This window comes from Petaurus breviceps, unplaced genomic scaffold (assembly GCF_028583685.1).
Source record: "Petaurus breviceps papuanus isolate PSGF00001 unplaced genomic scaffold, PetGlider_PUasm1.0 185, whole genome shotgun sequence".
Taxonomy (NCBI): domain Eukaryota; kingdom Metazoa; phylum Chordata; class Mammalia; order Diprotodontia; family Petauridae; genus Petaurus; species Petaurus breviceps.
Window position 1 is genome coordinate 30,511,793 of NW_027185797.1, and position 13,498 is coordinate 30,525,290.

General features: G+C 50.1%; 1 protein-coding gene across 1 annotated transcript in view; it reads left to right on the top strand.

Moving 5' to 3' along the window:
• Positions 1-13,498, top strand: part of GSDME (gasdermin E) — a 49,719-nt gene that overhangs the window by 16,068 nt on the left and 20,153 nt on the right. Inside the window, exons 5-6 of the mRNA XM_069088705.1 lie at positions 9,454-9,625; positions 12,631-12,751. Coding sequence (XP_068944806.1) covers positions 9,454-9,625; positions 12,631-12,751 — 293 coding nt within the window. The remainder of the gene's footprint in view (positions 1-9,453; positions 9,626-12,630; positions 12,752-13,498) is intronic.

Consider the following 13,498-nt stretch of genomic DNA (forward strand, 5'->3'; position numbering starts at 1 on the left):
AACGCAGGAGGCTGGATCCTCAAAATAATTCATGTGCCTGGCTGCCCTGGGCACCTAGAAAGACTGGTGCGTTTTATTCTTGATGCAGGTTTGAATGGATGTTGCCTCAGGACGGAGGAATTGAAAAGTAACCGGGAGAACCCTAAGGTCTAGCTAGAGCCCGCCCTCCCCCATGCTCTATTCTGCTTGTCTTTTTAGTGATAATAGCGACCATCTCTCTGGGGCCCACTCTGTGTCTGGCACAGAGCCGAGTGTTTTACAGTTACTACCTTGAAAGGCAGGTGCTGTTATTGTCCCCATTCTACAGATAAGCGACTGAGGCAGAGAGAGGTGGAGTGACTTGGCCAGGGTCATACAGCTGGTACGTGTCTGAGGTGGAGTTGAACTTCCCGACTCCAGGCTCACACTTGATCCACTGAGCTACACGGTATAGAACTATAGAGGCAGGTAGGAGGTACAGGGGATAGAGTGCCTCAGAGGCTTCCTAGCTGTGTGACCCTGGCCAAATCACTTTACCTTGTTTGCCTCAGTTTCCTCATTTGTGAAATAAGCTGGAGAAAGAAATAGCTAACCCCTCCCTTGTCTCTGCCAAAGAAAACCCCAACAAGGTCTCCAAAGAACCAGATGCCACGTAGATGATTGAACAGCAGCCTGACTAAAGACCTCCTGCCTCCAGGTCCTACCTCTGGAATTTGCTAGCTCCATGACTGTGAGCAAACCCCTCCCCCTGTCTGAGCCTCAGTTCTCTCACGTGGACAATGGAGGTAGAAGTTGTCCGTCTGTCAGTAAGTGGGAGCCGTGTCTGAGTCTTCCATTCCTCTGCCTAGATGTCACTGCCGGTCATCGCGGGGCCCCAGGCATCCCGTGCTGGGCTGGGCGGTCCTGGGTTTATATCCCAGGCGAGTGCGCAGGCTTCCTTCGGTTCACTGCTGCTGCATCTCATAAACCCGGCAGTTAATAACTAGGTGAAAAGGTTGAAAGTCTATAATCGCCAGGTTATTTTCTCTTCCTCTCCCTGCACCATCGTGTGCGATGGAGATAAGCCCTGGCAGCTGGGCTTCGGGCCAGATGGAGCCGCTTTGCCTGGGAGAGGTCAGTGCCTAATGGGGCTAATGAGAGAAATGGGCCTGGGGGGGGGGGATTGGAAAGAGTCACCCAGTCCCACCCCAGGCCAGGGAGGAGGCATGCTTCCCCCTCATCATTGTGTAGACTGAATCGCAGGACCTCAGCAGAGTGTACCCTTGGGGGTCGGCACCTCCTCGGTGCCCCAGACTTCTTGTACAGACCCCCATGGAGGAAGGACCCACAACCTCCCACAGCTGCCCGGTCACCTTGACACAGCAGCTCTGCTGTTGGGAAAACTGGCCTCAGTTGAGCCTTGCTGAAATTCTGCTCTTTGGTTTGGCCCCTGGGGCTGAGCAGAGCCAGCTCCTCTCCCTCCACAGGCCTGGTCACTGTGGGCTCAGCCCCGAGCTCCCTCTGAACCAAAGGATTCTTGTGTTTTGTAAAGTGTGTCCTAGTAACAGCAGCCAAAGCTGTTGCTTTTTGTTGTTGTTTGGGTTCAGACATTTCAGTTGTGTCCAATGTTTTGTGATCCATTGGGGGTTTTCTTGGCAAAGATTCTGGAGCGGTTTGCCATTTCCTTCTCAAGCTTATTTTACAGAGGAGGAAACTGAGGCAAACAGGGTGAAGTGACTTGCCCAGGGTCACACAGCTAGGAAGGGTCTGAGGCTGGATTTGAATTCAGAAAGATGAGTCTTCCTAGCACCAAACCTGGCTCTCTGTGCACTGTGGCACCGCTAGCCGCCCTGCTGCTTACTTAACTCATTAAAGTTTGCAAAGGACTTATGATCTATTGTCTCAATAATACTGAAATACAGTTATCAGACCATTAAAAACTAGTGGTCAGACCCAGCTTGAGAACCTCTTTTAGAGATTAGAAGCAGAGCCCTCTGGCGGTGAAAGGGCGGGTGACTGTGGACGAGTCATGCCCTTTGTCTGGGCCTCAGTTTCCTAAAGGGTAAGAGGAGTTGGCATCTGCGATGCCGGCTGGCCATCCCTAGCTTCCTCTTGGTCACTTTCACAAACAACCTGGAATTCAGTGTCCATAGTTCCACTGTTTTCAAATATCTGGTGATTAGCACAGAGTAACTGAGCTAATGCGAACCTTTCCCTCTAAGTGGCCGAGGGCCACAGTTAGCCCCCTCCCCTCCCTGACCTCCCCCACCTGGTCCCCATTAGCCAGCTGTTGCCTGGGCCTCTGCCCTGCTTCCACTCAGATCCAGGTGGACCTGAGGTGGTGTGTGCAGTGGCGGGCTTAGCCATAGGATGGCAAGATCAGGGCACACCTCCAGCCACCTGTGACTGATCCTATCTCCCCCCAACCCCAACACCCTAGCTCCTTCCAGCTGCTAGGTAACCTGGGTCCAGCTTTGCTTTGAAAAGTGGTCCTTAGTCCTTTTTGAAGGATGTACCACCATTTGTTATCCCTGTTTGACTTGGTCCTTACATTCCATTGAAGGCAAGCCCCTTGAGGGCAAGGCTGTCACATTTTTGTTTTCATATCCCAGGTGCCAAGTATATAGCAGGGGTCAAATGACAATTTGTTGATTAGTTATTCCTAGGTCTAAAGTAGAGATTTTTTTGACCCGGAATCTGTGAACTTTTTTTCCTGCTAATCTTCTGTATTTTATTTCATGTATTTAAAAACCTGGTTCTGAGAAGGGGTCCATAGACTTGGCCAGGCTGCCAGAGGGGTCCACAATGCCCCTGGTCTGAAAGAGGAAAAAAAAAGCGGAAGGGCCAGGAGGGAGCCTTCTTCTTCCTCTTGGGAAAGCTCATGAGGGCCAAGGGTGAGAAAGGAGGGAGACATGGGTCTAAAGGAGCAGACGGGTGTCTGTGACATCCAGTGGGAGACGGATCCTTTAGCTGAGTGAGGGGCCTGGAGATGCGATTTGTATCCTGGCTCAGAGATTTGGGGTAAACCACATCGCCGTGGTGAGCCACGTATGAAATGAGGCGCTTGGAACAGATGACTCCAAGTTTCCTTGGCTGTCGAGATCATGATCTCTTGGAATTCCAGGGGTGCAGGGAAGGGGGCTTATATAGTCAGGGGGTTGGAGAAGAGGATTTTCATCTCTTGGGGTTTTTAGTGGGAAATCAATGGAACAAAAACAAAGTAGGTAGCCATCTGAGCTGACTGTCTGAGACCAGCCTCCTTTCCAGACTGGCACACTCCAATCCCCATTGGCCAAAGAGCTGGACGGTGGAATGGGTCACACTCAGAGGAGCTGAGCCTGTTCAGAGGCTAAGAGGGGGAAATGGTGGGTGCAGTGTAAGAGAGGAAGTCACTAAGTGGGGGTTGTGGGAGAGGGTCTTGTACTACTCCGGGTGCTACAGTGTTTGTGCCAGAAGCTGGCAAATGCAATTTGATATCACTGAGGTTTGGTGATACTTTTAGGACTGATTAAGAAGGATTTCCATACAAGAAGGGGACTCTGTTAATAAAAAATTAGAAGAAGCAACAAAAAAGAGAAAGGCTGTGGCTGTGTGCCAACTGGATGGGGTCATGTGATGGACAAATCATAGGCAGAGGAAACGATGGGGGCTAGTTCTGTGGACTTCAGGGTTGGAGTGGCAAAATTCTGCAAGGTTGAGGTCCTGGAATTTATGGGAGAAGATCAGACTGCAGCCTACCTCAACGTCTAGTCTTTTTTGCTAAGTTTTTTTTTTTTTTTTTTAAGCAATTGGGGTTAAGTAACTTGCTCAAGATTATACGGCCAGTTATTTCTGGGTGTGGTGCTAAGTATCTCAGCCCGGATTCGATCCCCAGGTCATCCCGACACTGGGGCCAGTGCTCTTACTCGCTGAGCCACCTGGCCACCCCTGTTGCTAAGTTTTATTAGGATATCCTAAGTTTGGGGATATATTCTGCTCTCAGGGTCAGAACTTGAGGTTGGCATGGTGGGTAGCCTCCCTAGTATGCAACGTTGGTGGGGCCATTATGCCATAATGACCATCCAAAAATATTAATGTTTTATAAATAGGCATTTTAATGTCAGAAAGTTGTACTCCACGACACCCAGGTATATATTTAGTGATAGCTGGTCCTATGTGTTGCTGCTCACCTGAAGTTCTGAGTCTTTAAAAAAATGAATCCTGCCAGCTTTATTTTCTAACCTTACCCAACAACTCGCAAGTGTTATTTTTTGGTTTTCATGACACCTTATTGATTATCTGATGTAATCGTAGGTTTAGAAGAGTCACCCACCCAATCTCATTTTACATAGGAGGAAATGGAGACCGGATAGAATGGACTACAAGGGACCTCATAGTCCTCTTCATTTTACAGATGGGGAAACTGAGGCCAAAGAGGTTAAGGAATTCACCCAAGGTCAAACTCAGGTCCTTTGACTGTTGTGTCTGCCCCTCCCATACTACTTGTCCCTTGTTAAGTTGGGACACTCTCTTTCTCCACCTTTGATCATGGACTGAGAGCTGTTAGTGACCATGGGGACTGCCTAGTCCAAGTCCGTCCTTCCTTACTTGAAGCTGAGACCCAGAGAGCTGAATTGAGTTTCTCTTCAGTAGCCATGCCCCTGACCTTGAACTCCGAATCCCCATTCTTTCACCTTCACCCTATTGCCCTTCATAGTCTGTGTGGTGCCCTTGGGTCATGTTTTATGGAGCTCGTCTCAGTCCCTGGATTGCCATCCGTTGGGTCAATTTTCTCCTCTGTAAGGAAGCTTTAGACTTTTGCCCTCTGCCTTCTGGGTGACTAATGGCTGTTTATTTACTGTTGGAGATAACTTCAGTCTCCCTGTTACCCTGACCAGGTCACTCCCCAGGAGTCTTGGGGCATTGACATGGGCAGAATTCCACATTCTTGATCGGGCTTTAAGAAGGGGTGTGCTGGGAATCATTCATTCCACTGAGATTGCCTGATTGCCAGCTAGAGATGCAGCCCCCTCTGCTCCTCCTTGGAACTGCTCAGAAAGGCTCTTGGTAGGGGTCAGGAGAAGGGAGCATCCTCTCAAGAGAAGCAGTGTGGTCTTGTGGATAAGATGCTGGACCTGGAGTTGGGAGCATTACAGTTCATGTCTCATCTCAGATGTTAGCTGTGTGACCTTGGGCAAGCATTTAACCTCTGTTTGCCTCAGCTTCCTCTCCTGTAAAAAATGAGGGAGTTAGACTCTAGGACCACTAAGATCTCTCTGAGCTCTGATTCTCCAAGCCAATAACCTTTCCTGCCGAGTAGCAGAGATTACGTGGGGGATGAGTTATCTTCCCAGGTTGATTTAACTTCAGCTGTTTCCCCTCCCAACAAAGACCATGGAAAAGAAGCTATAAATCCCAGATCTGTCCATCCTTCAGAGCTTCCAAAAGGTGGCAGCACCATCCTGGGGAACAGGGCTCAAGTCTCTCTAATCAGGGAATCAGGAACTTGGCCAGGGCCCTTTAGAAGGGGGAGGAAGAGCAGCAGCAGCAGCAGTCACATACCCCCAGCCCCATTAGCCTAGAGTCCAGGAAATGAGCCTCCTGGGGTAACTGCTTTTCTTCTTCATGCTGGTCCTCTTTCACCCCCAGCCCATCCATCCATCCATCCATCCATTCATCCTAACCTCAAGAGGCTCAGTAGAGACCAAATTGGTCTGTGTTGGCTTATTGAACATGCCCTGTTTTCCATGCTGCTAATTACTGCAATAGGCTTAGCCACAGAATGATTTATTCTGGGATCTCTCTGAACCATCTAAAGCAGGCTTCCAGAAGGTCCAGCCTCAGAGTGGGCTCTGAGCTTGTAAACCTCCCAGCAATGACTGGAGGTCATCATGGCAAAGGATGGCTGTGGTTCTGGGCTGGCCGCACCTTGTGCCCATCTTTTCATTGTTTGGGGCTGTGGAAGGAGCTGGGCACTCCTGGAGAACAGGTCTGTGCATAGTTCATGGATTCAGAGCTGGAAGGGGACTTTGGAAGTCATATAGTCTAACCTGCCATCTTGCAGATGGGGAAATTGTGCCTCAGAGATGTTGTTACTTGCCTAGGGTATGTAAGTCATGGGGAAGTGACAGGCTCAAGGTCATGTAGTAGGTGGCAAGACCAGAACTGGAAGCCAGGAGTTTTCATAAAAGCATTTTTGGAAGTTTGAGGTGTGTTTGTTTTTTTCATTTGTTCTTAAATAGACCCACAACAGCTGAAAGGTTTTTGGTAGCTTCTTTCTAAGGCACGGAGAGTTCAGGTGAGTTCCACTGAGTGGTATCACTTCTAAATTCCTGAGAGAAAGCCTTCCAATAATTCCTTGCCATTATTTATGTGCCCCCGAGGCAAAGCTTGTCTTTGAATTGGGTTGTCTGTGAAATACAATTTTTTTCCCCCCTCTGCTGTGGGAATTAGAAGGAAATAAGTCTGCAAAATGTCTGATTGAGGGGAATAGATACTGAAGAACCAGCCAAAAGATGGAATTGGCTGTGACAGAAGCAGTAGGAGGGGGTGTAGGGCACCTTCTCTGAAGCCAGCAAAGGGAGGCTTTGCAAAGAACTGGTATATTTGGTTTGGGTTTTTGATTATTAGTCTCCCTTATATTTTAGAATCCCCTTCATTCCCAAATGTTATATGTATGTGTGCGTGTGTGTGTATACACACATGTATAACATTTGGAATATATACACACACATGCACACACACAGAGATATATATGTATATATATATATATATAATTTGGAAATGAAGGCGATAGACACACATGTATGTATGTATATGTATATATCCCTTTCTCAGCCCTTTCCCAGAAAACCATCCCTTGTAACACAGAGAAAAAAAAAAAGCAAAACCAACCAAGTGTGAAAGTATATGCAGTGTTCCACTTCAGTGTAATGGTGAGACCTTTATAAAGAAGGGAGAGAGAGATATAATTTTGCAACTTTATAATTATTTTTTCAGTGGACCATTTTATTTTACTTTTTTTTTTAATTAACAAGCATAATTTACTTTCCCTCTTTCCTCCCAGCCAATTGAAAGCAAACAAACACAGCCCTCATAACAAATCTTCATAGTCCATCAAGACAAATGCCCAAACTGACCATGTCCAGATAAGGTCCATCTCATCCTGCACCTTGATTCCAGCCCCTGCCAGGAGGTGGGTAGGACATTTCATTGTCTGTCCTCTGGAGGGCACTGTAATCACACAGCTTTGTTTCTCTTTTTTGGTGTTTTTTTTCCATTTACGTTGTTGTATCATTGTGTAGGGGCCGCTAGGTGGCGCCACAGCACACAAAGCACTGAGCCTGAAGTCTGGAAGATCAGAGTTAAAATATGACCTTGGATACTTAGATGTGAGACCCTGGGCAAGTCACTTAACCCCTATTTGCCTCAATTCCTCATATACGAAATGGGGACACACTGGAGAAGGAAACGTCAAACCACTCCAGTATCTTTGCAAAGAACACCCCAACCCTTATGGAGAGTCGGACATGACTGAACAATGAGTCCCTGTATAGTTTTCCTGGCCCTGCTTTCTTCCTCCCACATCTGTCTGTTAGTCTTCCCAGGCTTCTCCGAATTCTTCAGGTGTAGAGTTCCTTATAGTATGGGAACATGCCATGATGCTCCGTGATTTGGTTGGGCTGATGTGTGTGTATGTGTATTTTCCTCTGATGTTCTCCTTACTCATCATGTTGGCCAGCCTCTGATGTAAGACTGAAGCGATCCCTTTTTGGTAGGGAAGAACAAGGTGATTTATCTGCCCAGGAGAACGTAAGCTTCCTGAGGACAGGGGTGATTTCCTGCTTTTGCCTAGCACTTCATTGGAGTTGGGTGGTCATTGGGGAGCCCTTCACAGCAGTGTCACTAATGTGAACATGATCTACCTAGCCCCTTTCTGCCAACTTTTCCAACATCCTCACTGTCCTCCACAGACACCTGAATGCAGAGCAGTCAAACGAACCAAGTCATATGAGCCTCAAGTCCTAACTGGTGTCAATTCAAATGTCTTTTTCACTTTTGTTGGAATTAACCCTTTCTGGGGCTTGATGAGCTTAATTTTCAGCTGTCTTGTATCCTTACTGACAGCTGGGTCCCATTTGCTGATTTTCATTTGCTGAAACATGATTTTTTAATTTAATTTGATCATTTCAGCTTTGTTTCTGGGGCAATAAGAATGGTGGGTTGCTTTTGGCATCACTGGATGGGATCTAGCCCCACTTGAACCTGAATGTCAATGAGCTCAACAACCATTGTTATGCATCTACTATGTGCCAGGTCCTGTGGCCACCCAGTCAGCCCTCCAGTGATGGAGGTGGGAGGCCGCAGCCCTCCATTTCCCTGGGCAGCCCATCCCACAGTTCTTATGGTGAGGAATCAGAGAAACAAGCCCAGTTGTCTCCTCACAGCTCCAGGTCCTCCCTTCTGGGACCACATTAAACAAGGTTAATCTCTCTGGCACTCGAGATACTTGAAGATAGCCACCATCATGTCCTCACTGAGTTTTCTGTTCCATTAAACCTCTTCATGTTAAAAACCCCCAGTTTCTCAAAGGATCTCTTCCTATGGTGGGAAGTCCAGACTGTTCACTATCCTGGCTGTCCTTGCCCAGACGCTCTCCACCTTCCTAAAACATGGCTCCTACCATTGGACACCATCTCTAGCCATGGTCTGACTAGGGCATAGTTCAGTGGGACTGTTGCCTCCTTATTTCTGGAAGCTCAGCCTGTCTTCCTCCAGCTTGAAATTACCTAGAGAACCCAACCGTGCTCCTTGCTGCCAGTATGACCTTGAACAAATTCTCTAAAGGTTCAAGCCTTCTGTTCCTTCACCTTCTTGACTTGGGGATCTCTCTGAGGTTCCTCCTTATGATGCTCTGACCCAGACCCAGGTCTAAATTGCAGTATTGCTTGTTTCCCTTCATTTTGTCCTGGATGTGGAGGAGGAAGAATCCATCTGCCTTTCCCCATTCACGTTGTGGAAGGGGAAGATAGATGTCATGCCGTCCTCAGCCTTCTGTTCTTTGGACCATATTAAGTGGGAGTTTGGGAACTTGGCTGGGGACCCAGGGCTTGACTCACACAAGAGTTGTTGGGGGCAGATGACTGGCGGTTTGAGGGTCACTTGGTCGTCCTCTGCCTTCTTCCTTCCTTTGGTCCCCTGATATGCCCAAGCCGTGCTGAGCAGCGGGATCCTGAGAGCCCCCTCCCAGCCCTGGTCATGCCGGGGGATGATGGGGAGCGAAATGAAGCCGCCCCGTGTATCCTCAGCTTGCCTGGAATGCTGAATTGGCCTCACTAAATTTTGGTTTATGTTGTTTTGACTGGATTACCTCCCACGGAATTGCTAGCCGATAAATTACTGTGGCCATCACAGGCTCCCTCCCAAATCCCCTTGCTCTGTCAAGGAGGAAGATTCATGAGACCATCGGGCTCTGGTGAGACCCTGGGACGCTCACACTCATTTCTCTTTTCCCAGGAAGATAAATCTGAAGAGTCCTCTGCTGCAGCAAGTTCTGGAGAGGAAGAATGAGGTCCTGTGCGTCTTGACACAAAAGATCGTGACCACTCAAAAGTGTGTCATCTCTGAGCACGTCCAGATAGAAGAGAAATGTGGCGGCATGGTGGGCCTCAAGACCAAGCGGGTGAAGGTAACACCATCTGGAATAGCCAGGGAAGGAGGAGAGTCAAGGGGCTGCTTCCAGAGCAGAGGGAATGCCTTCCTGGTGGCCCTGAGGTGCTTGTCCGGGCATGGGAGGGGCTGCATGGGCCCTAAGGTCCCCTCCATCCCCAAGGGTCTTCAGTTCTGAGTGAGGGGAGGTGGGGAGTTATCCTTGTTTAGAATGTTCTTGGTTACATGGCCCCTTTCATGCCAAGGACTCAGAATCTCCCTTCTTGGCTAGAAAGCGATTAACAAAAGAAACCTTATGTTACCATGACCAGATTGGCTGGATGCCAGGTTAGAGAGCCAGCTGCCCACCTGGTGTGACGGGGGCAAAGTGAGGGGAGTTTAGAGGCCTAGCCTAGACTAAGCCTTGTGTACAGCAGCCCTCCCCCCCCTGCGCCCCCCCCCCCCGTTCCTTCCCCAGCCTGCTGTGGGGTCTGAACAGCCTGAGACGTTCACTCTCCAGTGAAACTGCACAATCCTGGCCTGTGTCCCTAGAAGGCAGAGCCCACCAGGCCGACTCTCAGGGGCTTTCTAGCACACGAAAGCTGGGGCAGATGCAGCCCATCGCCCTTTGGACTATGGGCCAGAGTCAGAGGGGAGGGGCTTGGGGGCCAACCTGAGGAAAGAAGGCCAGTGGGAGACCTGGAGTGGTCAGGTGGCCTGGCTGTGGGCTCTGGCCCCAGGTGGAGAGGGACCAGATCAAAGGAACAAGAAGGGACCTGTCAGATCATCTGGGGGGGGGGGGGTCTCTCTCCCTCTTTCTCTCTGTCTCTCTCTCACACACACACACACACACACTCTTTCACACTGTCTCACACATATGCTCTCTAACTCTCATTCTCTTTCCCTCTGTCTCTGTCTCTGCTGTTTTCTGTCTCCCTCATCCTCTTACTCCCCTTTATAGATAAGGAAATTGGAGCCCAGAGGTCGCTTGCTTAAGGTCACATAGAATGTAAGTGACAGTCAAGATTCGAACCCAGGGCCTCTGGCTTTCCTGGTCTGCTTGTTCTACTCCAGTATATCATTCCACTACTGACTTTTACTTCAGTTGCCTCCCACTGTCCGTTCCATCATTTCGGCTCGAGCCTGTGTAACCCTAGCGGGCAGAGCTGGGCTGGCCCCATTGGATCCCCAATTAGGGCTGGGAGGATCCTCAGAGGCCATCCAGTCCAAAGCTGAGGCCCAAGGGCTGGAGTGACTTGGACCCAGCTCCTGTGTCTCCAGGGTCTGTGTTCTTTCTGCCTCTGCTCTGGCTTCCCTTTTCTCATAGATCCTGGCTGTGAGGCCCTGGCCAAGTCACAGAGTTTTCTGGTGGCCCAGGGGCCCCTTTAAGCTCCAGGGTATGGATGAGTTTCAGCCTGCCTTGGCCGAAGGGCTTTCTGCCCTGGGAGGCCTCCACAGTGATGACATCAGACTTCTGGCCCCAAAGCCCAACATCTCCTATCTCTGTGACAGGGCAGGGACAACAACACTAGCCTGGTCCCCATTGAACAGCCCAGGATGCTGAGTCTGGCAGAGGAAGTGATCTGCCCTTGGCCACAGACAGGCCCAGGCTGGTCATCCAGGCACTCTCAGAGACGCTTCTGCCCAGGCTCCACCCCTCTTTTTTTTTTTTAATGGGAGAAGGAGGCTCAAGATTGGCCACGTTAAATTGTTTAAAACATTCTGTGGTCTAATGTCTACAGATACCGTTCCCCCTACTCTTCCTCCTCCCATACTATGGAACTTTGGGATGTGTATAACAATGACCTGCCCAGGGCCACACAGCCAGTACAGGTCAGACATGAGCCTTAAACTCAGATTAGAGATCACGTCCTACTCTTTGGGACACTATTTGGGTTTTCTTGGCAAAGATGCCAGAGTGGTTTGCCATTTCCTTCTCCAGAGTATTTTTATTGATGAGGAAACTGAGGCAGAGTGAAGTGACTTGCCCAGGGTCACACAGCTGGTCAGTGTCTGAGTCTGGATTTAAACTTGGGAAGATGAGTCTTCCTGACCCCAGGCCTGGAGCAGTGTGCACTATGGCGCCCCCTGGCTGCCCCATAGGGAGGGACAGCATACTACCCTGGAAAGAATAGTAACTTTGGAGTCAGGACTTGGGTTCAAATCCCCCTGATGATTACTGGGTGGGTTTTGTCTCCCTGAGGACCCGGAGGGGTGTTTGAGGAGGGGGTGGAGGCTTTGGTGGCTGCAGAGCTGGTCTCAGTGGCTGGGTGCCAGGGGAGGCTGCAGGAGCTGTTAGCACTTGGGGCACGGCTGAATGGGGCTGCCTCCAGATTCCCGTCCCTGACCATGAATCACAGATGCTCCTCTGTCCTCTGGCCTTCTTCCTCTGAGCCTCCAATGACTCTGAGAGACAGGTGTCTCTGCTCCCGTTTACCGCTAAGGACAGTCAAATGACTTGGCCTGGGGCTTGTGAGTGGCCCTCAGGGTTTGAACCCAATTCCTTGAGGATTATCTGCCTAAGCCCCTTGGGGGCAGGGCCTGGTTGGTTCTGGACTTTTTGCCCCTCCCCTCCCCCACCCCCAGTGCCTAGCACAGAACCAAGAAAAAATGTGCACTGTGTGAATGTTTGTTAGACTGTTAGATTCATAAAAGTCCTTAAAGTCCCAGCCTGGGGGAGGAGGGGGCTTCCTCCCTCGGCCCCTTCTCTCCCCTAGCCCTTCCCCGAGTCCTCTCCAGCCCCTTCCACTTGGCCCACGTTCACCAGCCTGAGGCTTCTCTCCTTCCCTTTCTCCTCCCAGCAAAGCTCTCATTCTTATCTGGGATTTTCATTAGGGCCTTCAAGGCTGTTTCAGTAAACCTCGCCAAGGGGGCGGGTGTTGCTGAATGTGGCCCGTCCCTTCAGGGCCTAAGGCATGACTTCACTCTCCTCCAGCAGGGCTGGCAGCTGGAAGGAGGCAGGCCCTTCCCTCCCTTCCCCCCCCCCCCCCCCCCCCCCCCCCGCCCCCTCCCCTCACTCCCTGCCCGCCCCCTCCCCTCCCTCAGGTCTCTGTGAGCGAAGATGGGAATGTGCTGAGAGATTCCAACGTGGTCCTCCAGATCCCTGCGTCCACCCCCATCGCCTACAGGGTCCTGGAGCTGTACGTCAAGCGAGACGGCCAGTTTGGTGAGTGGCCTGCCTCTCAGCTGGCCTGCGGGCGACTCCCTTCAGGTCAGCACGCGCTTAATAGGCGCCTGCTGTATGTCAAAGCACCTAGCAAGAGGAGACAGTGTTGGGTGCAAATGTGACATTAGCTGTGTGATCTCTGAGGTGCAGTCGAATCTCTTGAGTCATGGAGTGGGTGGTGGCAGGCGTTCCCACATAGATCCTTTGTGTCTTGGTATCTGTTGGACCGGCATTGTAGTCAGGTCAGAGTTCTGGATCCCCAGGACCTGGGACTGAATCCTGACTCTGCTACTAACCAAACCCAAGCCCAATGGGACAGAATGGGACTATCCCATTTGAAGGGCCTTCCACCTCTCAGTCCAATGATCTCATGTTCCCTCCTAGACTAGAAACTCTTCAAGAGCCGGGAAAGCATCTTATTCTTAATTTATCTCTCCCCTCCCATCCCCAGTGCTTGTCACTGTAGATGGTTAATAAGTGTCTGTTGAATCAAATTGGAATCAGGGGTGGTTTAGAGGAGTGCCATGTTCAAGGTGTTACCTTGGGAAAAGGACCTTCTCTTCTGGAAGGGAAGGTTACAAATGTTCGTTGACTGACTGAGCCTATAGGAGTCTCGTAGGAAAATAAACCTTTTGACTTTATCAACATCCACGTGCTCTCTTTCTCCCCTCTCCTCTGAGCCCTCTTCCCCCCTTTCTCTTTCCCTCTTCCTTTTGCCCCCCTTTCTCTTTCCCTCTTCCTTTTGCC